Here is a 27,609-nt window from a genome sequence, read left to right as displayed (position 1 = left end):
GGGGGAAAAAAAAGTCAAATCTTTCTCATCCTGAAGAACAGTCAGTCAACTTTTGATTTTTTTTATTGTTACTCAAAACAAAATTTGGCAACTTTTTCTCAAAAGACACTCGAAGTTCATACGGCTCAAATGATCAGAACAACATTAGAAACAGAGGGAATATGAGCAAACAAAACGCAAGTTGGAGACACTAAAAAAAGGTATTCAAACCAAACTTGCATCTGAAACATTACTGTATATTGCACTGGTAGAAAAAGGCAAAAAAGTAAAAACAAAAATAAGCAACTTGTGATCTACACTGTGTGTCTGATGTGGATATTTAACTACTAAATGCACAAGGACAAAAGTGAGGAATCACAACCGCTGCTCCATTATGCTCTTTAATGACAGGACTGTGTGTCTCTTGTACAGCAAACGCTCGTCCTGTCAGGAAAGTGCATTGTGGAGCAGAGGATTATGGGAATACACAATCTGTTTTTGTGTTCGTGGTCACTTTAAAATACATAAATAACATTTGGCTCTGATTTATGTATGTGATGTGTTGTATGTCAATAACAGTGGAGAAAGTACTCCAGCCAGTGTGAAAGACTTTAAAAATAGTGTTAACTTCCCACTTTCCAGCCTTCAGTGATGTTTATACAATCGTTTCTCTTGTGTGGGTATTTACAGCTCTGAAAAGGGGGCTGGCTATATACTTTCAGTGGCGCCCACACGTGCCAATTTATTAACAACATAAGATTAGCATCCACCAGGCGAATGCATGAGGGGATGGACAATCGAGACACCACTGTGCAAGTTTATGGCATATTTAGCAGTTTGGCAGGCAGCGTGCATGTTGGGCGCCCAAGAAGAGAGTCCTGCGGTACAATCCAAAAACCCTAATTCTTTACTGCCCCCCCTCATACACACTTCAAATTGGAAATAAGTAACTGCAATTGATTTAAAACTAGAACATAGTACCATCGTCACAACAGATCATGCTTTAATGCTCAACATAACCCCTCATTCAGTTCATTAAGAGATAAATCAATGCACACGAGGGGTCTCGAGAGGTAAAACAGTGGAGAGGAAAGTGACCTATGTAGCGATGTGATTCACAGTAAGTGGAGACTGTGGCGCGTGCATCAGATCTTTACGAGGCCAAACCCAGAAAGAATCCGCCGACAAAGCCGCTGGACATGACAATGTTCCTCTTTATGAAGTCTGTGGTCTGCAAAGGAGTGAAGAGGAGGAAGGAGTCGATAGGAGCTTAAAATTAACACTGATTGATCCATGAATACGGGAATAATCGCTGTGAAGAAGATTTATATATCCTGAGAGTGGATACATCACCAAATATCCATACTGGTGGCATAATATATACATTTACCATCTCTCTTCAGCCTGCTGTGTCACAGCTTATGAGTGTATTATGCCTGACAATACACTAGATGGCATTGCTGCTTTGCAGATGGAGCATTAAACCTCCACAGCCAGGTTGTCAGAGAAAAATATATGAATTTGGTGTTATAAATCAGGAGTGTAAAAGGTGGTAGGTGCCTTTTCTAGTTTACAGAAAGAAATGGTTGATTTACTTTTAGCAACATACAATTAAAAATGAGCAAACGCGTGAGAGAGAGAAAAAAGCAAGCTTTGTCACAGGTACCTTTACCTCCTCAATGAATGTGTTTATTTCAGGGACTGCTTTGTTTGCTTTCTTCTTCAGGTGCTTCTTTGCTTTGTTCACGTCCTTCTCCACTTTCTTCCAGTCCACCTGCACGTAGCCACTGTGATTGGCAATCTGCAGGGGGGGGGGGGGGCAACAAGAGACTCCTATTCAGAAATGATTCTGCACCAGGAAGATGTAATATATTTAATTATTCTTTCTTTTGTGCTGCATGGGGGGGCTACTGGCCCCTTGTTTGGTCTCAGCAACTGCATTTTCCTGTGCTATGTTGAATCACCATCTTTCTATGGAGACCTTCAATTCCCTTGAAGTAATTTATTTATTTAAATTTCACGCAAGATTCTGTCCCTAAGATGTGACTTTGAAAGGTTTTGTTCTCCTTTAAATCCATTTAGTTCAGGAAGATGTTTTTCCTGACCTTGATGAAAATGACTGCAGAATGAACCAAGATGAATCTCAGCTCAACAATAAATGAACTCTGGAGATTATAAAAATGCAAATAATTGTTTTTTTTTCCTTTCTTGCGCAACAATCGGGCTTTTCTTCATATGACTTCTTTTAAAATAACAACAAGGTCCTCCGCTCAAAGCACATTTTACACATTTTAGTTACTCAGATAGTTCAGTCTTTGGCGTAATCTACTTGTCACAAGGATATTTTCATGAGGCAAAATAAGACACTGGCAGTACTGCAACACGCCATAAGACTCCAGATGGCCAGCACCCATGTGTAGCCAGCGGACACACAATGGATGGGCTGACCATCATGCTGCGTAGCTGGCATCTTCAGTTGTCAAAGATCTAAGTAGGCAAAATATGAATCTTACTAAGGGGTTAACTTTTCCTACCACTCAGTAAATCTCACTCAGATTTACTTTAACTGTGCCATACTCATTTTCCTTCTGTGCAGTTTACACTGTATATATTATTTCTATTATTTTATATTTCCCTGTGTTTATATTGCATGTTTACTTATTTAAAACTTTGACCGATGCTTCTAATTTCACCGTCCCCCTCTGCTGCTGTAAAAGCGGCCAACGTCCCAGGTGTGGAGAATGATAAAAGGACGATCTTATCTTAATATTTAATTATTGTGGCTACGTAAGCATCACGTTACGGTTCTCTTGCCTGTAGAAGAAGGAACCCTCCACCGACAGCGGTAGCAGCGATCTTCCCAACTCTCTGGAAGACGTAACCGGCACACCTGTAAATGATGAAAAATAACACCATAGCAGATGCTGAATGAAGGTAACAGTGTGCTCAGCCTCAGCTGGTCCAGATGTGACCCAGGCCTCACCATCCAGTCACCCCTCCCATCGCGATCTGAGTGGCCACGGAATACTTCTCAGCAATCGGGCCCGAGTTGCTCCCGAACACCCTGCACCACCACTGATGCCTCCGGGCATATTCTGTCAGGTCCACGACTTCATACACCTCAACGTCGCTCTCCGGGTCGTCCGGACCTGCTGTGAGACGAGGACAAGTGCAGTTGACAAGAGAAAAATACACCAGACGGATTGGCTCTCAGATCAAAGGACTGTCTGAATGAAAGGTTTTAGACAAGGCCCATTTTTTATAGTGAACACAGGAGCTTCCGGTTCATTCTATGCAGATCAAAGGTGGCCAGTCATTCCAGGAAAGGGCCAGTGTGGCTGCAGGTTCTCAGTCCAGCCGAGCAAGAGCACACCTGCTCGGTTGGAATGAATACCTGGACACCACGGATGCGGATGACTCGAGAAGCTAGTATTAGCTGGCTAGCGTCAAATGGCTACCAATTTCAATATCGTGCACTCAAACGTTTCCTTTCAGGGCCGTCGGGGGCGTCCATATGAAGACAGTGTTCCGCTTCAACGGTCTCCGGCGGAATGCCTCATAAAATCGGGCTTTAACGCGGGTAATATCGCCGTTTTGTGAAAAACAAATGAGATAACCAACCCTCCCTCTGGTCGCCCGTCGCCATTTTGGAGAAACCAGTTTATCTGGCCAGGATGTTGACAATGCTAAGCCACGCCCACGCCGTGCCACGTCAGTTAAAAACGCTTTGATCGCGCTTGATAGGGCTCTGTAATTTAGCAACTTTATTACTAAATTGCTGTAACTTTTTTTTACCAATACGAGGAGGACTTGGAATTATGGTTGCAGTTTTATTTATTTATTTATTTTTTGCAAAGACAGGAGCTGCGTGGTTTAACCAGCATGTAAGAAAAACACGTCAATTGACATCCAAGTATCAATACATATTACAACAGACGAACTTACTATTGAATTGTGTGGAAATAATTGTATTTGTCAGGGGGAAACAAAGCTTTCGCACTATATTGCACATTGTGACAGGTACGTTTACGTAATAAATAGCTTTGGATATGCATCTAGAATAATCGCGATGCAAAAGATGAGAGGTTTGCAGGCAGAATATGCATATTCAAGATAAAAGAATGATAGAGCAGGGGAGTCATATGGTGGGATGCGGGCGCTCCCATTGGCCGAGGAGGGGCAGAGGGCGTGGCTACAGCGGCGCGTGGGTTCGCTTAGGTGACACAATTATAACAACTTTATCTCCGCGGCCGAACCGCGTTTTATTGTGAAATACTCACGTCTTGGATATTTGCACTCAGCGATTCTCATTTTAACCGCCGCACAAGATCACTTTGTGATGAACGATGTGACGTTTGAGGAGCCACCCGGAGAGCGCTTCTGTCCCCCCGAACGGATTTACTACATCGAATCGCATCTTTTCACCCTGGGAAAAAAGTTTTCGGTCGTTTTGTTTCCCTCGGTTTTCCTTCTTTGATTCGGCGGAGCCAGCAGTGTGTGCCCGCGCCGCGATTTTCCATGCAATCGTGCGGCGTGTCTCTGGCCGCCGCTGCCTGCGCTGCTGCCCGGAGTCTCGGCTCGGCTTCTTCTGGTGGTGATGAGGGAAAGAAAATGGCGGCGGGAAAAGCGAGTGAAACAGAGGAGGACTTTCCGACACTGACAGCCCCGGAGAGGGACAGTTTGGTCGGGATCGACAGGTCGGAAAAGTGGCACCGTGCACTCGCACACCCGCACACTCTGAAAATTAACCGTTTTTTCGCGTGTCGCGGGTCGAACGCGTCCCCGAGACGCCGTGCAACTGATACTGAGCCGCCTATGTTGTCTTCTTGTTTGCAGCTCACTGTTTGGATTTCAGAAGCTTCATGAAGATGGCGCCAGAACGAAGGCCCTGCTGATGAAGGTAGCCAATCTAACTGGATGTGTTTTTACAACCACGCTGCAACGCCCGAGCCACGGCACTCACTCCCACCACCGAGCAGGGCACGGCGGGGAATTTGCTCCCCAAGTAGCGAGCCAGTGTGATCGCGAGTGGCCCACTCGCTAAAGAGACCAAGGCCAGCTAGCCGCAGCCCCTCACCTAGCCTGCCAGCTAGCTCCGCTAGTTAGCAACTCTCATCCGATGAACAGCCACCCTTGCACCTGCAGCTAGCCGGGGCAGTAGCCGACTAGCTACGATCAAAACTAGCTTGTTAACGTTCACGTACGTTCATAATTGTTCGTCAACCACATTGCCCCGTTAGCCGGGGAGCCATTCCACACAACGCAGCCGTGTGTACTTGCAAACTGTGCCCCCACCAACAACACAACGTCGTCACCGCTCCGTGTAGCACATTGATCACTGGCAACACTGCACTCCTAACGAGGAAAGTTGATGTTGCAAAGTGTCGCTCTCTAACACCCCTCATTGAACACACAAGTGTCCCTGAGCGTGCTACGGTCGCGAAGGTGGACGTTACGTTAACGCAGTAGCCGTCAGCCAGGGTGCACCAAACACGGCGTTCGCGCAGACGGTGTCGGGTAAAGGGTTAGCTGCTGCTGGTGCTGCTGCTGCCCGCAGATCTTTTGCATTTTGCCCCGCAGCGTGTCCGCCACATTGTGTTTGTTTATTTGTGTGACATTGCATCGCTCCACTCTCGAGGACGCGTTCAAGTCGCGCCTCGTTTGGGAGGAGAACGCTGTGCACGAGTTGACAAACGTTACAAGTAACGTTTAATGGCTGGCTGCCTGTCCAAGATGGCGGGACGCGGCGGAGTGACACTGATCGCTGTACGACCGATTTGATATGAATGATATGGTCGTACGTGTGTGTGTGTGTATGTGGGTTTTTTTTCTTCAAGTGTTGTTGTTCAGCCTCTCGTATGTTCACGGCGCCGTTTGTGAAGGCGCGTATCCTCTCGCAGACCCAGCCGGTGTCAGGATCCTTTGTTTACAGTTTTTAATTGCTCGTTTTGTTTCTGCGTGCGCCCCTGGACCGGAGAGCTCCGTGCCCAGTGTGCCCCCGTGCTAATCGCAGTGCCGGTCTAACAAAGGGCAAAGCCCCTCTTTTGGGGGTGGGTGGGTGGGGGGGATTTATCTCGGATCTAGAGAAGATGGTGCTCCCTGACAGCTCTTTTTCTTTGGGGGGGGGGGCATCCACGAATCCGCTCGCTAGGTGGTGCGGGACACCCAGGGAGTGCAGCCACGCGTCCGGCGTTAGCTGCAGAATAAGACTGGCATGCGATGCAATCAGTGTTGGCCCGATGATTTGTTCGTGTTTACTTTGGTAATACGCCTTTAAAAGTGCTCACCATCCGACCTGAAACGGCTGAAAAGTTTTGTTCCGTGTCGCACCCTGTGCAAATCAGCCCTGTCACTCAGAAAACGTGACCGCTCTTGCTGTAGCCGAGTGTTATTTTGTGCCTTACGCAACCCATGAGTTGCTGCTGGCATTGGTTGTCATGGCGGGCTGTTACCATTTGTCATTGTTCAAAGCCAAAAATCGTATTTTGTTGCCAGGTGCTCCTGTTAACCTCTAACATTCGCACACCTTGGTACGAACAGAATGCAGGTCCATGGACCTGAAATGATACAGTTACATCAAGATCTACACTGTTACATCAGTCTTAGCATGCATAGGTCCCCTGCCAACCACACAGTAATCACCAAACAAAAATATGTTGAATTACGGCTACATACAAATTATGCCTGTTTAATAACTTGCACTGCACACAATGCATTATGCTTACCATATGATTGGTTAATCTAAATAAGCTGTACATTGGGTCTCTATAAACGTTATTGGCTGCAAAAGTTAATGTATTGCTACACCACATAACACCATTTCCTGATTGGAATTTCATACTTTTTTTCATATTTGCATTAGGTTGTGTACATAACACCATTTCCTGATTGGAATTTCATACTTTTTTTCATATTTGCATTAGGTTGTGTCTATATTCCTATAGAATGCGGAAATAATGATGAGAAATCGTTTTCTGATCAATATAAGCTTTAGATTGTCTCTAGCCCTGCTATTTGCGGAGACGCCTCGGGGAGAAAGGTGGACGTGTTTTGTTGACCTTTGACTGATCAGCTCCAAAAGTGAATGATCTGGAGATATCCTCCCAAGTGATATTTCCACCGAGTTCGGAGAAAATCCGTCAATGTATTTGTAAGTTATTTTGCACACACACATACTGATGTGCGAACGCAAAACCATGCTTTTCAACAAGCCAGGAAAACAGCTCACTCCAACTCTTGTGACTCCAGTGTCATATATTCCATATTTGAGTCTGCTGAGTTATCAAAACAAAGTTAGTATTCGCCAACTGTCTAATTTCATCACATTCTTTATTTAAGCATTTTAAGGGTTTGATCCTTCATTTCTGATCACAGCGTATTAGTTTTGAGGGCCTCTCCAGTCCGGCACTTTGCAGTGGTCGCGTCACTGCGCACATGCAGATAACATTGGGTTCAACATTGCTGACAGAACTAGGTCACTATCACCACCAGTAACTAGTATGCAGTGACTTAAACTTTGAGGATGCGCTTTCAACGTGGCTGTCCTCATTTTTATCATTGAGGTATAGGTGATAATGTTTGTGTGTCTGTTACACAGGAAGTAGGGTGTCTTTGGGTTAAATCCTTGATTGATCTGACCGATGTCCTGCTTGGGTGACGTTTGCATGTTCCCCCGGTGTTTGCGTGTGTTTCCTCAAAGTCAGGAAGTCCATTCCAAAACACATGCTTGTTAGTGATTGAGATTGCTCTTAAGTTGCCCTTGACCAAGGCGCTGGCTGTGCACTGTGCTGTGTCTGACCTCGGTGCTGAAATGGTTAAGAGAGGATAGGTTTTCCCGCAGGGTTTAATAGACTATAACTCGAATAATAATATTCGCAAAACAGCCATTTTAGCATGCTGTTTGATTCAAGCATGCACACGGTGCAGAGACGTTTGGTGTTAGATTTGTAAGTTGGTCATTGCAGTCTGTTTATTTATACCATGCTGTAGAATTAGCACAAAACTGGACACATTTTGTTTAACTTGACTTTTTAACTCTGGATATTTTGTCATGTTCTGTTGTCTCAAAACAAGATCCTAGTTTAAATCAGTCAGACACGCCGGCCTCCTTGAAAGCTAACACATCCGACAGCACCATAGCAACACGTTAACAGTTCCAGCCACATCACTTACAGCGATGTGAAAATGTTTTTGATAAGTTAACAGCGCTGTTTTGCGAAGAAGCGCAGCTGATGATGGAGAAACGTGTCGCTGAGCGACAGTGTTTCATCAGTTTCCACGATGGGCGTTTTCATTTAGTGTTGTATTTTGTGCAAGATGCATGCAAATTTGTAATTCAATGCATTGTACCAAAAGAATATCGTATCACCTTTTGTCATATCCCCAACCCAACCCCGTGCAGGGTGTGAGATGTTCTCCCTGGGCCCCAACATGTTCACATTGTTGTGTAATGCTGGCTAGTTTATTAGTCTGTGTCTGTTTGACCTAATTCTCAACTCCTGTTCATTTTAATTGCTGATAACAGTGTTTACATTGTTTGTTTTAGTCTGTGGCTAAAAGGGTGTGCATATTGTTATGGTAATCGTGCACCTAGATACAGCTGTATTAATGGTTTATACATACCCTCTCCAAATCCGTGCAGCTCCTCAGAAATGTAACACATATATGTACATGGGGACTGCAAGAACTGTGATTGGCCCTTCCAATGAAAAACCCTCTGCTCACCGTGATCCCTGTTCTCTGGCACTGAATGAATGACGGAATGTAAACACAGACACTGCATGTAGCAGAGGTCTCCTATTCATAAATGGGACGGCTCAACTTCACATCATCACAGGAAGTTAATTGAACGGAATAAAAGCACGACAGGACCTGAAGTCCTCTCGTATAAATTAAAACCCTTCGACTGTTCTTAATGTGGGACTCCTGTTGGCCGTTTTTGAGTATTAAACCCAGCTTTAGGAACGATTCTTACCTGAGACTGTGCCACTGAGTCAACCCGTTGAAGCAACGACCCCCAAGTCATCTGTGATCATGAAAGAGGCCTAGCTGTCTGAACAGTTTTGTTCTTAGGACTCGTCTGTCGTCGTGCAGTTTCTACATCCTCATGTCTGTGGAAGGAAGAACTGGCCTTTATCATAGGTGACGGGACGGCAACACCTGACCTACCAAGGACAAACAGCAGGCGTGTGATGAAGGTTACTTCCCTGGAAAAAGCATTTGAGGTTGATAGTCCATGAAAACCGTTTCTTAACTCGTCTGCATGAACCTGGAAACCTTTTCTGGGTTTAACTCGTGCAGCTGCCTCTCCTTTGCTCTGAATGGCAGAATGGCGCTGGGCACCAGAGTCCAGCCGAGTTAATCTTTGATGTGATCTCAGTGTGGCACCAGAGACACGTTGATTGCCAGCGCGGTCACTGGTGTATTTGTTTGCCCAGGTCGGGGGAAAGAACTTGGACAATATGCTGAAAATCTCCAAACACCGGCATTCCTGACACAAAACAGGGAACGTTCCCCAGGTGCTGCATCAGCAGTTTCCCAAAATAGTTGGGAGTGGCCAAATGCACAGAATAAATTTCCCCTCAGGATTAATGACAAGGCAGTAACTTTTCAGCAGTGTCAGTCGTGATATATGATGATGGTGCACGCCTGCATGGAGTGTACGAACATATAGTGGCTCTAAATTCATTTGGTTCAATGGTGCTTTACGCACTAGATCTCGTTGTGTGATTCTCGTTCTCAGCTGCAGCTCTACCTGTTTTTATCAGGGCAGGAAGAGCTGTAATACAAGACGTATAAATATAAAAACGGCCTCAAGCGTCCTTATCTACAGCAGATTTCATTCCAGTGAGATAGGGCTTGATATTTATCTGCAGAAAATAATTTGAGTCCGCTCAGCCAGAGATCGGAGAGCTGACGTCAGCCGTGCCGTGACTTTCAAAAGTTCTCTGTGACAATGCCCTCTGTGATTTTCTCCCTCGCTTTCTGTGCCAGTACAGTGCATTTATGCATAACCGACAGATGTTTTTATTTTCTTTCCCTTCGTTTCAGGCTGTTCGCTGCTACGATTCGCTCATCCTTAAGGCCGAGGGGAAAGTGGAGCCGGAGTTATTCTGCCAGCTCGGCCACTTCAACCTCCTCTTGGAGGATTACCCGAAAGGTGAGCAATTTCCTCTTTGTTGAGCAGTAACCCAGTCCTTACACGTTTCTGCCCAGAGATTAGAGATAAACACCTTGATTACCATATCTCTGAGGGACCATCCCCTGACTTCTGAGCACCCAGTGAATCTAAGATTCAAAGTTTGCTTAACTTTTGTTTCATCTTAAGCGACTTATCATCCGCTGCGCACACCGCAAAAGGCATCTGCTGACATGCAGCGGTCTCCATTCCAGCTTTCCCATTAAGACCTGACTTTTCACAATCGTTTCATAATTTGTCTTCCCCCTCCTTTTTTAATTACAGCATTATCGGCATACCAGAGGTACTACAGTTTACAGTCAGACTACTGGAAGGTAAGACAAACAAACACATGTGCCTGCATGCTCACTTTTTCATTCAGGTAGCGCGCGCACACACACACACACACACACACACACACACACACACACACACACACACACACACACACACACACACACACACACACACACACACACACACACACACACACACACACACACACACACACACACACACACACACACACACACACACACACACACACACAGTTTTTCTCTCATTCCCTTACACAGGAAGCTTGCATGATCTCAGTCGGTTTAGGCGCTGGTGTACCGTGCGGTTTTGAGTTTCATGTCAGAGTCATTTTGAACTCTTTTTCCTGGTAAGGTGACACTTTGTGGTCAGACTGATATGCTCAGTGTTTTTTTTTCTATACGTGCGATAAACAGTTACTGTATGTAAACGTGTATAGCACGTGTTTACAAGGATAGGAGGGTTGAATCCGTCTTTTTCCACCTGTATCAATGAAATATTTGTAATAATGACCTTGCATCCTCTTCCATGCCACCCAGAATGCTGCCTTTCTGTATGGCCTGGGAATGGTCTACTTCCACTATAATGCCTTTCAGTGGTGAGTATTAACTTTCTTTTTCTATTTCATCTGCATCAAATCATTACACACTCATTTTTTATTGCAAACGGTAAAAACAAGCCTGTTGCTTAACAGCAAAATAATTGTTAAATGTGGGCAAATAAGAGTGTTTTCTTTTTTTTGTCTTGCTACCAGCTTAAAAAAAAAGACTTCCTTTTGATCAAAGCTGCCCTACAGTTTGTTGTTTCCATGGTAACCCCACAACCCGCGAGGACTAGGTTCTGTCTGAATTACCAATAAGAATCAGTCGGCTTAAACCCTCAGGACAGATGATAAATCTTGGGATGCCATTATGGGCTGCTGGGAAAAACGCACGGTCAGAAATACATTTCAGGAGTCATTATTCCTACCTGCTCGCTACATTTCTAATGGCACCTCAGCGGCTCTCTCCACGGCAACAGCAGTTGATTCAGATGAAAGGGGGTGACTCTCTCAGTTATCGTGGAAGGAACATCTTTAGTATTCAGTTCAAGATAGCGCTCACGCAGCGTGACTTGAATGAGCGCCGACCGTCTGACCAACAGAATGTGGCGCAGCTTTGGTCGCGTTCGCAGCACCCGGCGCTCGGTTCCTCTGCTCCAGAACAAGAGGAACAAATGTTAACTCTACAGCGGGTCCAAGATTTATCACAATCCAACTGGAGCTCAACGTGGTCTCACAGTCTCACTCTGTCTGCTCGCTCTGCTATTGGTTCGATTCTTCATCATTTCTTCATGCCTCCCGCAGGGCGATCAAAGCATTCCAGGAGGTGCTGTACATTGACCCAGGGTTCTCCCGGGCCAAGGAGATCCACCTTCGCCTGGGTCTCATGTTCAAAGTCAACACAGACTACGAGTCAAGCCTAAAGGTAGGGCCAACTCGAGGCTTTCACACCCATTCCAGGGTTAGAGTCGTGGATTACAGACATCTCAATACGAGTCCTCTCAGCACTTGTGAAATTGTGATGTGATAACGCTTGTGATAATAAACCAAATGTCTAAAAGAAGCAGTGTTGGCTTTGACTGAACCCTGCAACATTTTCTCTCGCAGCATTTTCAGCTGGCTTTGATTGACTCCAACCCCTGCACTTTGTCCAAAGCTGAAAGTAAGCTACACCGTATTTACTTGCATTATCTAATTATTATATGCATTACATTACATCATGATATTTTAATTTCACTGGAAAGATTTTGGGGGCGAATTGTGACCCTACTAGGAGCAGGCCTGTTTTGACGGAGACACAGAGAGCGAGACAAGAAGCGCCGCACAAGTTTTTCAATAATGCAACGGCACAAAACACTAAGTTAGAAACCTCGTGTTATTATTCATTGTTTTCAAAATTATGGTTCATTGTGAGACTGTTGCATGACAAATTAGATGATGGCAGGCCGCCACCGTCTAGTCAGATTCCTGACAGTTTGCCCACAGGGTAAGGAGGGGACACTGTTCGCTCTTGTACTGAGGCACCTAGAGGGAAACTTAGGTGAAGAACTTTGCGCAGACTTTTTATTGACTTTTCATCTGGGTTTTTTTTTTTTTTTTGTGAAAGTTTGCAGCCCAGTCCTTGGTGAATCTGTTGAAAACTGATGTGACCAATCTTACCTTCAAATTAATGTGGTAAAGACAATAACAACTGTTCATGAGTTAGCCTGCACATCATGCACTGTGTGCCTTCACGCTCTTTTTTTATTGATTTGCTACTTTGGCAATCTTGGTCTTGAAAATAAGACGAAATTTGAGCAAATGGACGGGCTGCGTCGTAAACTGACCTTCAGCACCGTGTTCATGAAGTGAGGGTCATCTCAAAGGCACAGACTGTCGTCTTGGACTCTCATCCTTCTTTACATGTTGAGTTCCAGCTATTGTTTGTGACCAAGGACTTATTGGGTCATTTTTCCCCATGATTCATGTTGGCAGTGCAGGAGATATGGATCTTGCGCTGTGCTGTTGTATGCATGAAACGCCACGCACACTTAAAGCAGGCAGTGTGTCCCGAGCCTTAGATGTAATGTTCAGCTGTGGAGGTTCAGTCTGGTATTATTTAATATGCCGCTGCCTTCTCATCTCTCCCGCCCCGGTACCTGTTACCTTGGCGACAGCAATATCCTTTTTTTTTTTTTTTTGCCCTGCCTCTTGCTGTTTGCCTTTGCCTCACTTTGTGTCCCCCTCATTCCTGTTCTCTCTGATGCACACACACACACGCACACACACACACACTCAGCAAGGGCAGCCCCTGTCTTTCTTCTCTCTCTCTCCCTCCCCTCGCCTCTCCTCTCTCTCTCTCTCTCCCCATCTGCTGAGAGTCACTCAAGCAGCTTAGATCAGACACTGCAGCGCTCCAGACAAAGGAAGGTGCTGCCATGAGCGCAGCTACCTTATCTGCTCTGTTACACTTGATGTGGACAGGAAACCTTTTTGGTGTCTTAACACCTATTTACTGACAACGCAGCGTTCACTTTTTTCAAAAGACTTAGGGGAGGACGAAGTCTGAGATGGGAACCTGTGGGGAACCTTCCTTAAATGCTAAATCACCTCCACCTAACCTGTTTCCACTTCTTCTCTTCCACAGTTCAGTTCCACATTGCTCATTTGTATGAGATTCAGGTGAGTGCTCTTTGCTCTTATTTTATTTAACCTTTCTTCGGTGACGTTTTGCTCCCAAGGACACAAGGCATTTTGTTTTTATTACTGTCATTTGTAATTTTGAGCATCAGCGTCGCATACTGATTGAGTGTCCTGTGCTGAGGCTATACCTCGTAACCCAGCTACCACTGTTAAATCTCAGGGCATCTCTATGCTGGGGAGGGGAAAGCCTTGTTTTTTTTTTGGTTTTTTTGTATCTCGCACCAGGTGCTGACAAATTGAGGTGGGAGCGGGGCGCTTGCATGAGTGGGTGGTATTCGGGAGGGGATAGGAGATTACTCTCAGCCGATCAACGGGGTTGCCACGGAAACAAGAAAGTCTGTCTCCCCCCTCTTTTGTATGCTGGTGGTCTCTCTCTCTCTCACTCTCTTCATTTCGGTTTCAGTGGAGAGGTACAGTAGCTCTCGCCAGCTTTCGGAGTAGCGGTGCTTCACGGCTCAAATCAAAACACAGCGCCGCTCTGTCGTTCTCATAATGAACGAGCTGCGAATATTTGGATGTGTCTGAGTTTGGAGAGGGTGGGAAAAGGGCCATCGAGATTATTTTAGTTTCGATATGCTGCACAATTTGAATTGAATCTATGATGGTATAAACAACTTCATCCTTTGTAATTGGTGTTTTGTTCCCGCTTGTCTCCCCTCACCACCCTCTTCACAAACCTACTCATTTCTTGTTAACGTTCCCTCTCCCATTGCCCGCTCTGTCCCCCTCTGTTCCCAATATCCAGAAGAGATACCGGGCTGCCAAGGAGGCCTACGAGAGCCTTCTGCAAACGGAGGATCTTTCTGCACAGGTGAAGGCCACTACCCTGCAGCAGCTCGGTAAGTTTGATGGTGTGTGCGCTGACATTTGCAAAAATGAGGCAGTGTGGAAAGTTCTGCTTTTTGTCTAAGATGGTCTGATTCATTTGACGATTTCCAGGCTGGATGCATCACACCGTGGAGCAGCTCGGGGACAGAGCCAGCAGGGACAGCTATGCCATCCAGTGTCTGCAGAAATCTCTGGAGGCCGACCCCAACTCTGGACAGTCCTGGTACTTCCTTGGGAGGTACGAAAAATGTGATGTGTAAATGAGGGAAATATGCAGAAAGACTGTATTAACCCAACCATCTACCTATCAGTTGCTTTTTATATTTCATGTTTTGAAATGTTTACCGTGTCTGTAGCACAACCCCTGACAGCCTGTGTCTCCTGCAGGTGCTACTCTAGTATTGGGAAGGTCCAGGACGCCTTCATCTCCTATCGGCAATCCATAGACAAAACGGAGGCCAGTGCTGACACCTGGTGCTCTATAGGGTAAGCATCATTAAGGCTGAAGTAAGCCTCTATGGACAACTGAGGACATTTTGGAATAACCCATATCCTTACCTTTTTCTTTTCAATTAAAAAAAAACAATTTGGGTGCTTCAATCACTTATTTATTCCCCTTTTATTTCCATTGTTCTTTGCATAAAATATTGTCTGTCCTGGTCCTGCCCTCTCCTTGTCCCCTCAATTCCCAACCCCTCAACCTCCCGTCCCCCTCAGGGTGTTGTACCAGCAGCAGAACCAGCCCATGGACGCGCTGCAGGCCTACATCTGTGCCGTGCAGCTGGACCACAGCCACGCCGCCGCCTGGATGGATCTGGGCACGCTGTACGAGTCCTGCAACCAGCCGCACGATGCCATCAAGTGCTACATCAACGCCACACGCAGCAAGGGCTGCACCAACACCACCGCGCTAACCCACCGCATCAAATGCCTGCAGGTGGGTGGAGACAGGAATTTAAAGCGGACGGCGCTCATACCGTGGCTGTTTTGGATGCAGCTTCAATCTGATTATTACATGACGAACAAAGATAAATGCAGTTGCATCTATTGCGGCCCCCAGGTCTTTTTGCCCGAAGGCAGTATAACAGTTCGTGAAAACTTTGTTGACGTCCAGCATTTTAACAAGGCTCACGTCAGCGCGTTTCACAGCTGGCGTACCGGCACAAACAAACAAGCATCAAATATTAATAGGGATTTATATAGCAGATGCTGATCCATTGGAGGAAAAAAAATGCCTTGGTCAGGTTAGGACATCCCAAAACCTGCCTCATGTCGATTGTGGGGACACATGAGAATTGCTTGAAAACATTTGGCGAGGTCCAATGCAAGCTGATGCTTGGCTTCCTCATCTGTAGCAGCATCTTCCTCTCCTGAACCTCCCCAAACCTAAAACTCCCTTCTGGCAGCATAGGGAGGAAATAATGTCGTTTCTACGGGGTTTTCCTGTGCACCCCCGACTGCCATCGCACTCTCCTGCCTCTTCCTTTTTCTTTATTAACGTCCCCGTCGGGGCCACAACTGTGTCCATATATTAATCCGCAGGGATCTGATTATCCTATTAGGCCCAGGGAAAACTTTAGCATCCAGGGGACTGAAATCCAAAATGATTTAGAATCCAGGACTTGTCCGGTGGCATTTATTTATTCCCCCTGGCTTTATTACCTCCCGGTCTTTCTAGAGCTTAACTTGACCCTAACTGCCCGATTCAAACCTTGTGCTGCTTATGCTGCAGAAAAATAAACACTGTAGCGCCCCCGGGGAACAATGGAAGCAAATAACCATAGATTTAACAACTGGGGTTCTAAAAATCCCCATACCTCATGTGTTGATTTATTCATCCCTTTTTTTTTTGTCCAAACAATGTCATTTTCCTTTACATATGCATGAAGGAATGTTGCATTTGCCACCAGTTGATGTAAGCATAAATTCACAGCATATGTGCTTGTCTTAATGGACCTATGATTGTGTTTGGGATTACTGCTGCTGAATGTCGTGTGGTTGATTACTGTACATGAAAACCGGCATATTACCCAGCCAGAGACACAAGTGAGCGTATCGCTGTCAACTTGGCTTCACTTGTGTTGTAACCTCTATACCTATTTGCCATTGCTGATCATTTCCTTGTTTTGAGGTCATCGTTTCCTTTTCTTTTTTTCCTTTTCAAAAAGAAAGCCTTGTGTTTTTATTTATTTTTTTTTGTTTTTGTTTTTTCACGTCGTTCTCCATTCCCCTAGGCTCAGTTGAGTAACCCCCAGCTCAGTAGCCTACAGGGTAAAAGTAAAATGCTCCCTCTTATTGAGGAGGCATGGAGTCTGCCAATCCCAGCTGAGCTAACCTCCAGGCAGGGAGGCCTGAGCAGTGCACCACAGCAGGTGAGACACCAGATAGAGCAACTTACACTCCCTCCCCATCCCCTCCCCCCCCACCCCTTCCTTTTGACTGAGCGCACACTCGGACACAGAGACACATACTCGTGATGTACATACCTACAGGTCAACACAAGCGCATGCACTGTACATGGGTAACACTAGCGCTTAACCGCACCTCCCGCGCACTGTACGATGTCCAAAGAAGCTGACGACACGCACGGCAAAATGTCCTGCTTTTTCTCTCCACTGCAAACGCGAACGCTGTCACACATGACTTCTGCCTCACAAGAACAGGAAGTGAAAGTCACGCTTTGGTTCAATTGGCTACTTGTAATTCGTCCACGGCGGCTTCATGGCATCTGTTTTGGAATGCGGAGGTTCTCCGGGCCAAGTGTTACCCAGTCCCACACTCGCTCTCTTCCCCACAGCGCAGCCGTCACCCGGCTTCACCCATCACGCGGCTTCACCCATCACGCTCACCGCAAGTCAATTTTTTAGACGTGCGAAGAAAGCACATTCCTTCCCCATTCAATTTCTCCTTTTATCAATCCTTTTTTCCAATCAAATGTGTTATTAAGGATTACACCCCCTTCGGTTCACTTACAAATCCTGGCCAACTTTGTTGAACCTGTTTGCTCCTAATCTGCTTTCCTTTTGACGAGGAGAAATTTCCTCTCTGATGAAATTAAAGCTCTAATGCTGAGTCGAGTGGCCGTGTTTCGTTTGGCCTTTTTTTTGCCTTTTGGCCCCTTCTGCCCCGGTGTGATTGGTGAGGTCGTGCTGGCGTGAAGTGCGCCCAGGCTTCCCACTGGCTCTGCCCATCTTCTCCCCCTACCCCACCCCACCGTCAGTAGTTGACCATAGATGTCCTGTCAGCTCACAAAGCCACAGCAACGCCCCCTAGTGACCCATCAACACTCTCCACTCATTCACGCTCATCATCACACAGTAGATGTGGTTTCTGTCGTGTCCCGTGTGTGTGTGTGTGCGTGCGTGTGCGTGGTCATTGTCGTAGTATTGACCTGTGGCGTTGGAATATGTCGATTTGGCAGCTTTGACTTGGTGAGAGTCATTTCACCGTGAGGCCGTGACCCGGGATAGATAGATGTGAAATGGGTCAGATGTGACTTAATGTCTTTGATTAAATGATGAGAGAATAAAACTTTCGCAGATATAGACGGTGTATATTTTCAGCGCTCTCGGGGAAAAGAGAGAAATTAAATTAGAGTCACATCAGTCACATCTGGCTCATAGGCTCCCTCAGGTAACGGTAAGGCTCTCGGTGTGTGGACCGTTTTTTTGCCTTTAAAGGGGCCGACTTTTACGCTATTGTGCCCTCAAACAGCTGCAGTTCCCTCCTTTAGACATTGTCTGAAAGTTTAACGCACTGAATCGCTGTGAAGAACTGTATCATCAAGGGTCACCGTGACAACGCCCGAGCGCTGCGTGTGTTGATGAGAAGCAGTAGTGGTACATTCCTCTAAACGGGAGAAATCCCCCTGTGGCTGTTGTTGCCCTATGAAGCAACACCTCCGGATACACAGGAATGTTTTTGCTCTACTTGTCCTGCTTGTTTGTTTAAGCACCGACACAAATTGACGATATCGCTCTCCTTTTTTCTCTCTTCCTTGTTCTCCATCCCCTGCTTATTCTTTTTGCCCTCTGACCTCACCCTCTTGCCGTACCTCTTCCTCCCTTACACCTTGATAAATGGACATGCTTTATTGCTTTTTCTCCCCCTGCGCTCGCTACATTTCATTTTCCATCGTCCACTTCCTTCTCCTTTTTTTGCTCTTTTCCACCTCCTCCTGTTTTCTGTGGCCTTCATGTGCTTTTTTTTTTGTTTCCCTTTGCCTGCTCCTCTGCCATCCCTTCCTTCTCCAGGCGTGTAAGCCCAATCACAGCGCAGAGGGAGGGGGCTCGGGTCAGGCTCTGCCCCCTCACCTGGGCTCGCTGGGCCAGGCGGAGGACCAGTCCTGCCCAGCCAAGAGGAGGAGAGCCTCCAGCCCCACCAAGGTAAATCCAGAAGCGGCAACATCGCTCAACTGCAAAGTTACACTCATGTATTTTAAAGTCTGTGTCCTGAATTCGACCTTTGCACCTTTTAAATGTTATGGGGTTTTTTTCTTTCTAATGTTCAGGGTGATTTATGGGCCAGTAATCCCGCACAGCCAGTTCCCAACTGGTACCTCTCCCCGCAGAAATTACAGGTCGGTAACGTCTCGTTACTTTATTTTATCTTAATGATCCATTTTCCATTCTTACATTTCATGGGGGGGTTTTGTCTGCCGTCTGGCTTCAGATGCTGGAACAGTTGCGGAGTAACCGCGCCAGCCTGAAGCCGCCGCAGCTTCAAATGTTGGAACAGCTGGAGGCGCAGCTCGCCATGATGCAGCAACACCAGAACCAGGTAAAAAAAACCCACACGCACACACATACATTCTGCGTTTTGTTTCTGCCCGTCTCGTATGACGGGAAGGGTTAAAACAAAGCATTTCATATATGTAACCCACACCGACGTATGCTTGATCCACCACAATCTTCACTTTAGATGACATAAACATTCGTATGTGCTAGATGAAGGCATAAACCAGAATGTGAGCGCAAATTCAGTCACTAATTTAGAGAGTTTAAAAAAAACACTGCATAATTAATGGCGCTTCAGTAGTATTCAGATGACTCGGTCTCAAGATGTGTGGGCGCGTAACACTACGAATAGACGTGACTGCTGAGGAAGTGAATGTAACTCAAAGGTCAGATCCTAATTTTTGAGCTCTAATTAAATGTCAGTGTTTTAAGGTCACCATGTTTTCTTCCACAGATGAGACAGAATGCCTCAGGAGGTCAGGTGCGTCCCTCTCTCCCCAACGGCCCCACCTCCAACTCCCTCCCCTCCCCCAACCCCAGCCTCCACCCAACCAGGCCCCACCTGGGACCCCACCGGCCCCTGTGCCCGCCACAGCCACTGGCCAACGGGCCCGTGGGCCCCGGGCCGCAAGGGCCCTCGGACTCCCTCGCCGTGGGCGATAGTAGTAAGATTAGTAGTTTCAGTAGTAGTAATAATCAGCCAGGGCCCTCGGGGTCCAACGGAGACGTGCCTTACCTGCAACCTGCCGGCAGCGGCGACGCAACACTGCTACCTCACACCTGCACAAGCACGCAAACACGGGACGCCACGCCGCACCAGGCCCTGCACCTAAACACCTCTCAGGTGAGACGTAAACCTCTGCTAGTGCTAGTGACCGAGCCGGCACGTGTCCAAAAAGTTCAAACTCGCTCTGGCAAGTTGTCTGTTGCTTGTCCTGTTTGTTGACATCAGAAACAAGTTGCCCATGCTCTTTGTTTTACTGCTTCTCTAAACAGTGTCTGTCTTCTTCCTTCAGGGGCTTCAGAGAGGGTCTATTCCACATGCGATGGGCTCCAACAGTGAGGGGGCCCCCTCTCACTCGCAGACCCCCAACTCCACTGCCCCTGTGCACCCCAACAATCAGGTTGGACATTCCACTAACGCCCCATCGCCACGGCAGCAGCCTCACAACCACCTCCCATCCCCACCCTCCCTCCCGCACTCCTCTACCTCAGGTGGAGCAGCACCCGGTGCGTCCGCTACCAAAGATAGCAACACCACAGCCGCCCTCGCCACGGCAGCCGCATCCCTCGGCAACGGCGGCACCGAGGGCAAGATGCCATCGCCATTGCCACCGGCGGATGGCAAAAAGGCTCTGGCGGACGGCCTCGCCAATCACGTCCACTCTGGGGATGGCGGCAGGGCGGCAGAAGGCGGCGAGAAGCCGAGCCTTAGCGCAGACAATCTCAGACTATCTGCCCTGCTGGCGGTTGGGAAGGGCCCCGGTGGGGTTGAGGCGCCGTCAGAAGGGACCGCATCCACCACCGCGTCCACCACGTCCGATTCCCACAAGAAAGTCAACAACATCCACCCGGCCGTCTTGCCCTCCACCCCCCACGCACAGGGCAGCTCGGCTGCTTCCTCGCCCATCTCTGCCATGTCCACCGCCACGCCCTCACCCAAGTCCACAGAACACACGCAGACTGGTATCCACAGTCCCGCCGCCACAACCACCACCACCACCACCACGACGTCTGCTGCGCCGGCTGTGAACGGTAACGGCAAAGGAGGCATCTCTGAGGACTCTCAAAGCCCGCTGAAGGCCGAGCCGCCCGCCGTCGCGTGTCTTAAAGCCACGCCCCCACACGGACACGGCTCGTCGTCGTCATCCTCGTCATCTTCAGTGTCCATCTACCCGAGCTCCACAGACGTGCTGAAGGCCTGCAGGTGAGTCTGAGCTGCTTCATAGTAGATCAATCCAGTTTCCTAAAATTGTACAGACATGCAGTTGAGTTTTGTACCTCGTTGTATTTTACAGTCGGTGCAAATGAGGACAGGCACCAGTTGAACCATGTTTTAGTTTTGACGATGTCTCCTCCCGGTGGAGCAGCAGAGTAACTGCACCACCACAGCCAACTGTTACGTAACTGTAACCAACACTGAAGGCGACTGGGCAGTCTTGTTGCCATGCAGATATTATTCCTTCGATTTCTTTCCTCTGTTCGGTTTACATTTGATTGGTCACATGTGGCGTTACAAACCTGCACATAGTTGATCAGCTGGACGATGGAGTCGACGAGTCTAGCGAGGATCCTACACTTTCTTTTACTCGTGCACTGTTTCTTGCCACGACTGAAAACATTTCCTGCGTTCTCCGTAATGCAGAAACCTGGGAAAGAACGGTCTCTCCAACAGCAGCATCCTCCTCGACAAGTGCCCCCCGCCCCGGCTGCCCCCTCCGCCCTCGCCGGCCCTGCCCAAAGACAAGCTCAACCCTCCCACACCCAGCATCTACGTGAGTGATCGCCCGGAGCGAAGCGAGCGACTTGGACTGTGTCATGAAACATTCACTGTTGACCTATAAGTCATCCTGTTTTCTGTCTGAGCAGCTGGAGAACAAGAGGGATGCGTTCTTCCCCCCACTGCACCAGTTCTGCACAAACCCCTCCAACCCCGTCACTGTCATCAGAGGACTGGCTGGAGCACTCAAACTGGGTAAAGTTCACGATATAACGCAGCATAACACCAAAAACTGTGACGACGGTGAGTTATCTAATCTGGTTGGCTGTGTGCTTCTCCGCAGACCTGGGTCTGTTCTCCACGAAGACGCTGGTGGAGGCCAACCCCGAGCACCTAGTGGAGGTCTGGACTCAGCTCTCGCAGCCCGCGGACGAGAACTGGGACCCGGCCGGCACCAAGAAGATGTGGCGCTGCGAAAGCGCCCGCGCCCACACCACCATCGCCAAATACGCCCAGTATCAGGCTGCTTCCTTCCAGGAATCCCTGCGGGTCAGTTCTGCTCTTTTAACCACGTTCCTCCTGGAGTCTGAAACATATTCAGGACTCACGTTTTGCAGCAGCTCAAGAGAGACTGAAAGAAAATATTCAGTTGTAATATATATTTATATATATATATATATACATAAATATATTCCTGTTTGTTTTCAGGAGGAGAACGAGAAGAAGGCACTAAAGGAGCCCTCAGACGCGGAGCCAGCATCGGCAGAGAGGTACCTGAAGTTGGTCTTTGCCCTAAATTGACCTCACTTGGATTTAGTTTTTCCTTTAAAAGCTCCAGACTTTTACATTTTATTTGCTTTGGTTTGGTTTGGCTGAATTGTTTTTAGGTTTTGAAAGCAAAACAATATGCAGCATGTGAGCCACCACCCAAGTCATTATATTTCAGACACTATGTCATAACGGTTGGCACCTCTGCTCTGAGTTTCTGCTACATCCTCTGTTTTTATTAAATTCTTTTTTGGTTTAACTTCACGCAGACGGGTTAAACTTTTTTTTTTTTTTTTTTTTTAAATTCACTAGATGTATTTTTGGAGGTCGTGACCAGATTAAACCGGCTGTATGTGGCTGATTTTTTTAATTCTCTCCATGTGTGTCGTCAGTGTTGCACGCAAGAGACGGGGACCCTTAAAGCACATCAAGTTCGGAACCAACATCGACGTGTCGGACGAAAGGAAGTGAGTGTGGATTTCACCGCAAGACGGCGACCAATGAAACTTAATTCAATTTCAAACGCCTGCTCATAATCCCGTCATGTCCGATCTGTACCAGGTGGAAGCAGCAGCTCCAGGAGCTCAGCAAACTGCCGGCCTTCGCTCGGGTCGTGTCCGCCGGCAACCTGCTCAGCCACGTGGGCCACACCATCCTGGGCATGAACACGGTCCAGCTCTACATGAAGGTCCCTGGGAGCAGGATACCTGGTGAGTGCACTTTGATTTCTCTCTGGGTCTGAGACATTCCTTTCTGGCGCGTAGATGTGTCCAGTAGTGAGAAGTTTGTGTTTGTGCCCTCCAGGTCACCAGGAGCACAATAACTTCTGCGCCGTCAACATCAACATCGGACCGGGGGACTGTGAGTGGTTTGCCGTACCGGAGCCGTACTGGGGCGTGATGAGCAACTTCTGTGAAAAGTAAGATGAACTGGACTCCTTCCTCCTCTCTCTCTCTCTCTCTCTCTCTCTCTCCCTCCCTCTCCCCTCCTCCCTCTTTCATACATCCATCACGACTGTCTTTCTCCTCCTCGCCTTCAGGAACAACATCAACTTCCTGATGGGCTCGTGGTGGCCCAATCTGGAGGACCTGTACGAGGCAGACGTGCCCGTCTACCGGTTCATCCAGCGTCCGGGCGACCTGGTGTGGCTCAACACCGGCACCGTGCACTGGGTGCAAGCCATCGGCTGGTGCAACAACATCGCCTGGAACGTAGGACCTCTCACAGGTACGCATTGTATTATGGGATATTGGTGTATGTTTATTTCTTATTACCAACTTTCTTAGAATCTTCTAGGAAGCCAAAAGTTCAGTCCTGGCAACCAGGTGTTATATCTGATAGTGTGACCTTTCCTGTGATGTTTTAAATGTTTTTTCTCGCTGAGCATTGACCTTTTTTAGTTGATTGCTGAGGATTGATTTTCCGTCAACACCAGACGCATCTAGAGACATTGATTTAATTGTCTGCAACGGAAAATTAGGCTTCCATATTAACCCCTTTGCATCCGTTTACGCTGTCCCGAGAAAAGGACCCAGCTGTTGTTGTCGTGACGTCTTTCAGTGCGCTTCACTATCCACTGGTCTCAAGTGCGGGTACATTTTAAATCTCCACGTCTGCGTCCTCAGCTCACCAGTACAAGCTGGCCGTGGAGCGCTACGAGTGGAATAAGCTCCAGAGCGTCAAGTCCGTGGTTCCCATGGTGCACCTCTCCTGGAACATGGCCCGCAACATCAAAGTGTCCGACCACAAGCTGTTTGAGATGATCAAGTGAGTCGCAGAATCCGTCGCCCTCGGCGTATTGTGTTTGTTTGACTTGTTTTTTGGGGTTTTTTAAATCTCTGCCTCTGTGCGATCTCGCCTCAGGTACTGCTTGCTGCGGACGTTGAAGCAGTGTCAGAGTGTGAAGGAAGCCTTGGTGTCGGCCGGCAAGGAAACCGTGCTGAAGCCGAGGTCCAGGGACGAACCGGCTCACTACTGCACCATCTGCGAGGTCAGTGAAACGCACCGGGAACACTTCAGGATGTCACATCTCTGCAGCTCGCACTCATGTTCTTGTGGAATAACGATGCAATCGGTGCAATCGGTCGGACCACTGACATCGCAGCTTAAAGGCCTGCTCAGTTTTTGTTTGAGCTCGCTAACGGTCGATGCTAATGGTTTTTATTCGAGTGTCTCCACGTCCGATTAAACAGCCGCTGTCATCGTGTCATTGCAATTGTTCCATTACTCTCACTGTCTGTGCAGCAGCTCTGGGATCTGTCTGTAGATTACCTCATCGCTGCAGTCTCTGCCTGCTGTTCATCCTCAAGTCACAGCTCAGACTGTGTATTTTCCAACAAATTAAGTTATATTGTGAGTGTGTGCCATCCCTTTTATGTATGTGTGTGTGTGTGTGTGTGTTTGTGTACTCTTGCAGGTGGAGGTGTTCGACCTGCTGTTTGTGCGCCGCGAGCTCTTGTCCAAGAAGCAGCACGTGGTCCACTGCCAGGACTGCGCCAGGAAAGGCAGCGCCACGCTGGACGACTTTGTGGTGCTGGAGCAGCACAGGATGGACGACCTGATGCAGGTCTACGACCAGTTCACATTAGTAAGTCGGGCGGCAGACTGAGAGAGAGAGAGCGGTCCACTTTCAGGGTGAATGAAACTTCTGTTTGTTCATTTGAAGCGATAGAATGTTCAAGGTTTTTGCAAATACACACTTTTTCACTGAGGGCTGAGTTTTCCAAAGAAATTGATTTCAATTCCATTTGTTATTTGAGAGGTAAAACCAAAATTGGTATTTAATGACACACGGTTTTGTATTACTGTTTCTAAGCTACACCCCCACACCAGGAGTCAGTTACTTATAATAAAAAGTTTGTATGGTAATTCTAACTCAAGGCAAGAGGCTACTGATTATTGAACAGCACTTTCCAAACCAGTGTCGGTAGTTTTTTTGTTTTTAACTTGATGATAATATTGATAAGAAAACAATTTAAATAACTTTTTTTTTGTTTAGTGTTTATGGTAGGTTGACCTTTTGACCCCAGAGGCCTCTGATGAACTAATTATCATGTATCATTTTCCCGCCCAGGCCCCTCCTCTTCATTCATCTTCATCTTGACATTAGGTGACGCCTCCTCCTCCTTCTTCTTCTTCTTCTGCTGCTGCGGAGCCGTGACGCCCATGCACAGGAACTTGTATTAAATTTTTTTGAAAATAAATGAAATTTTTAAAAAAGAAGAAAGAAAAAAAAAAGAAGAGGAAAACAAACATCTACATACACGGACCATTTCTGATATTCAGGAAAGCCGAGGCCGTCTCCCCACCCTCTCCACCCGCTCCACCCGCCCCTTCCCATATGGCTGGTCTCCATAGCGACGGCTGGAGGCTGAGTGTGTCTGTCTATGCAACCTGTTTGAAGTGCTGCGGCCCGGCCCTTCCAGAGGGGGGCGCCGCCGCCGCCGAGCTCACTAACAGGACTCGTCTCCCCTCCCCTCCCTGCCCGCCCGCCCGCCCCCTCTAATGACAATGGTTCTGCCCTGTTTTACTGGAGGACTTAATCAAAAACGGTCGGGAACCGGGGCTTAGGATTCTTCAACGCGTGATAAAAAATGTTTTGTAGATACTTGTTAACCGACACAACTGGCAACACCACCCATAAAAGACTACTGACTTGACAACCTCTCTCTCTCTCTCTATACTCGCTCTCTCTTTTTCTATTCTGGTAACAGGATGAAATGTTGGCTTTGATTTATAGATTTCACCCAGATTTTCTTGTTTTTCCTTCTGAGGAGCACGAGGCCTAACTGCTCTCTTTCTATGGTAGATGGTAATTTAAAGACTCTTTGGACGGAAAAATCTCCCCAAAAAAAATACTGTAATGTGAAGAGTTTAGGTGATTATTCTTTCTTTCTTTCTTTCATTTCTTTCCTTTTTTATTTTTTTTATACAGCTTTTATGTTTTATCTTTGTGTTGTTCTTTTCAAAACTATGAGGTTTTGTTTGTTTCTTAGGTAAAACAAAAAAAAAAGAAGAAAAAAAACAGGAAAAAAAAACTTACTAGCCAAGTCACAAAGAAAATGGGTTGCACATAGACTTATGGAATAAAGTTTAATTTGTGATTTTGTTTTGTTGTTTCTAATCTTGATGTAAATTTACACTATTTATAAATACATATTTATTGCTTGAAAAAAAAAATTTGTTGATGGAATGCTGTTATTTTTCCCAGAGTACCTGCCATTAAATTTGAAGGAGTTTTGTCATTTTAACACAACTCCTCTTACATTTTCTATATATAAATAAAATTGCTTAGCAAGCATTGTACAGAAACGGACATTTAAAATCGTTTTATTGTTTGAAGAATGTTTTATGATGAGTCAATAAACACAAAAGTTGTCAAATTATCCATGCCCAGTGGTTCTTTCAACACACCGCAGATATTATTTACAGCAAGCGGTACAGTACATGTTTAAAATAATATAACAAAATGAATACGTGCGTGTGTGAGTAAAGGCCTGAAACCCAGCAGACAATGTAGCTGTAGACTGACACACACAGAATCCTACACTGTATGCCAGGTCCAGAACTTACCCGGTTACTTCCACCCAATAATCTATTGTTTTATTATGTTCTACAGTGCATGTTAAATATGACAACGCAGTGGTACAATAATGCAGCGTGTCGTCATCGTGGCCGCCCGCGGAGACCCAGTAGCCAGATGTAGCTGCTGCCAGCCCCACAGGATCTACACTGACTACTGAGCAACCGCTGGGCGCCCCCGTGGCTCTGCCGCGCCAGTCGGAGCCAAAATGGACACCTGATTTCATTTCACTTCATTTTCAGCCGAGACAGGAAATGATGGAGGAGGAAAACAAACTTCCCGCCGACAAACAAGACGAACCGGCAGGTTTCCCGGGGTGTTGGATGTGTCATCAGCCGCTCCTCTTTCGAATTCTTCAAAAAATACAATATAAATGTAAGGGACATGAGCTCTATTCCACTTGCACCTTCCCCCCCAAAACATTCTGCCAGTTTCCTGCCTTGGCAACATCCTGCAACATGGCAGCCTCCATCCTTCCGACGAGGATGTCGTTTTTGGTTTTTTCCACATGACAAAACCCATGTGGATTTAACTTTTTTGCCTAATTACCTGGATTTTTGC

General features: G+C 47.0%; 2 protein-coding genes and 1 long non-coding RNA gene across 16 annotated transcripts in view; 1 reads left to right on the top strand and 2 right to left on the bottom strand.

The window, feature by feature from the left end:
• Positions 1-27,609, bottom strand: part of LOC118301237 — a 1,055,945-nt gene that overhangs the window by 299,893 nt on the left and 728,443 nt on the right. The gene's annotated exons all lie outside the window — the stretch shown is intronic.
• Positions 48-5,223, bottom strand: LOC118311534 (FUN14 domain-containing protein 1). 8 transcript variants are annotated; one of them, XM_035635548.2, is made up of 5 exons: positions 5,184-5,223; positions 2,963-3,131; positions 2,794-2,869; positions 1,646-1,780; positions 48-1,210 (listed from the first exon to the last, which is right to left on the bottom strand). In XM_035635548.2, exons 1-5 carry the CDS (start codon positions 5,206-5,208, stop codon positions 1,133-1,135), a joined length of 483 nt encoding a protein of 160 aa, XP_035491441.1. In that variant the 5' UTR covers positions 5,209-5,223; the 3' UTR covers positions 48-1,132. The 8 variants fall into 8 exon arrangements, with proteins under 8 accessions (XP_035491441.1, XP_035491456.1, XP_035491412.1 ...); XM_035635563.2 differs by having other exon boundaries at positions 2,963-3,128; XM_035635519.2 differs by lacking the exon at positions 5,184-5,223 and adding an exon at positions 4,260-4,305.
• On the top strand, positions 4,498-26,851 carry LOC118311510 (lysine-specific demethylase 6A-like). Of its 3 annotated transcripts, none has more exons than XM_035635448.2 (30): positions 4,498-4,676; positions 4,816-4,879; positions 10,030-10,138; positions 10,442-10,491; positions 11,011-11,069; positions 11,817-11,937; positions 12,120-12,174; positions 13,639-13,673; positions 14,440-14,533; positions 14,634-14,760; positions 14,910-15,008; positions 15,240-15,459; positions 16,757-16,894; positions 18,776-18,907; positions 19,033-19,101; positions 19,194-19,301; positions 19,713-20,102; positions 20,275-21,185; positions 21,624-21,753; positions 21,848-21,953; positions 22,042-22,247; positions 22,407-22,468; positions 22,859-22,933; positions 23,028-23,176; positions 23,271-23,385; positions 23,506-23,693; positions 24,092-24,233; positions 24,330-24,456; positions 24,883-25,053; positions 25,540-26,851. In XM_035635448.2, exons 1-30 carry the CDS (start codon positions 4,498-4,500, stop codon positions 25,567-25,569), a joined length of 4,461 nt encoding a protein of 1,486 aa, XP_035491341.1. In that variant the 3' UTR covers positions 25,570-26,851. The 3 variants fall into 3 exon arrangements, with proteins under 3 accessions (XP_035491341.1, XP_047186669.1, XP_047186670.1); XM_047330713.1 differs by having other exon boundaries at positions 24,883-25,100; XM_047330714.1 differs by lacking the exon at positions 16,757-16,894.

This window comes from Scophthalmus maximus, chromosome 1 (assembly GCF_022379125.1).
Source record: "Scophthalmus maximus strain ysfricsl-2021 chromosome 1, ASM2237912v1, whole genome shotgun sequence".
In the NCBI taxonomy this organism is placed as follows: domain Eukaryota; kingdom Metazoa; phylum Chordata; class Actinopteri; order Pleuronectiformes; family Scophthalmidae; genus Scophthalmus; species Scophthalmus maximus.
The sequence above is the reverse complement of the archived record's forward strand: the minus strand, read 5'-3'. Positions and strand labels throughout refer to the sequence as shown.

What these genes read in the sequence shown, in the direction of transcription:
- LOC118311534 (XM_035635519.2), bottom strand. Translation starts at nt 4,290, where the DNA reads ATGAGAATCGCTGAGTGCAAATATCCAAGAC. An exon ending in TGAGTGCAAATATCCAAGAC is followed by an intron (nt 3,132 to 4,259) that starts GTGAGTATTTCA and finishes CTCGTCTCACAG; the next exon opens with CAGGTCCGGACGACCCGGAG. An exon ending in GAGGGTTCCTTCTTCTACAG is followed by an intron (nt 1,781 to 2,793) that starts GCAAGAGAACCG and finishes CCCCCCCTGCAG; the next exon opens with ATTGCCAATCACAGTGGCTA.
- LOC118311510 (XM_035635448.2), top strand. Translation starts at nt 4,498, where the DNA reads ATGCAATCGTGCGGCGTGTCTCTGGCCGCCGCTGCCTGCGCTGCTGCC. An exon ending in ACTACGAGTCAAGCCTAAAG is followed by an intron (nt 11,938 to 12,119) that starts GTAGGGCCAACT and finishes TTTCTCTCGCAG; the next exon opens with CATTTTCAGCTGGCTTTGAT. An exon ending in GAGCCAGCATCGGCAGAGAG is followed by an intron (nt 22,469 to 22,858) that starts GTACCTGAAGTT and finishes GTGTGTCGTCAG; the next exon opens with TGTTGCACGCAAGAGACGGG.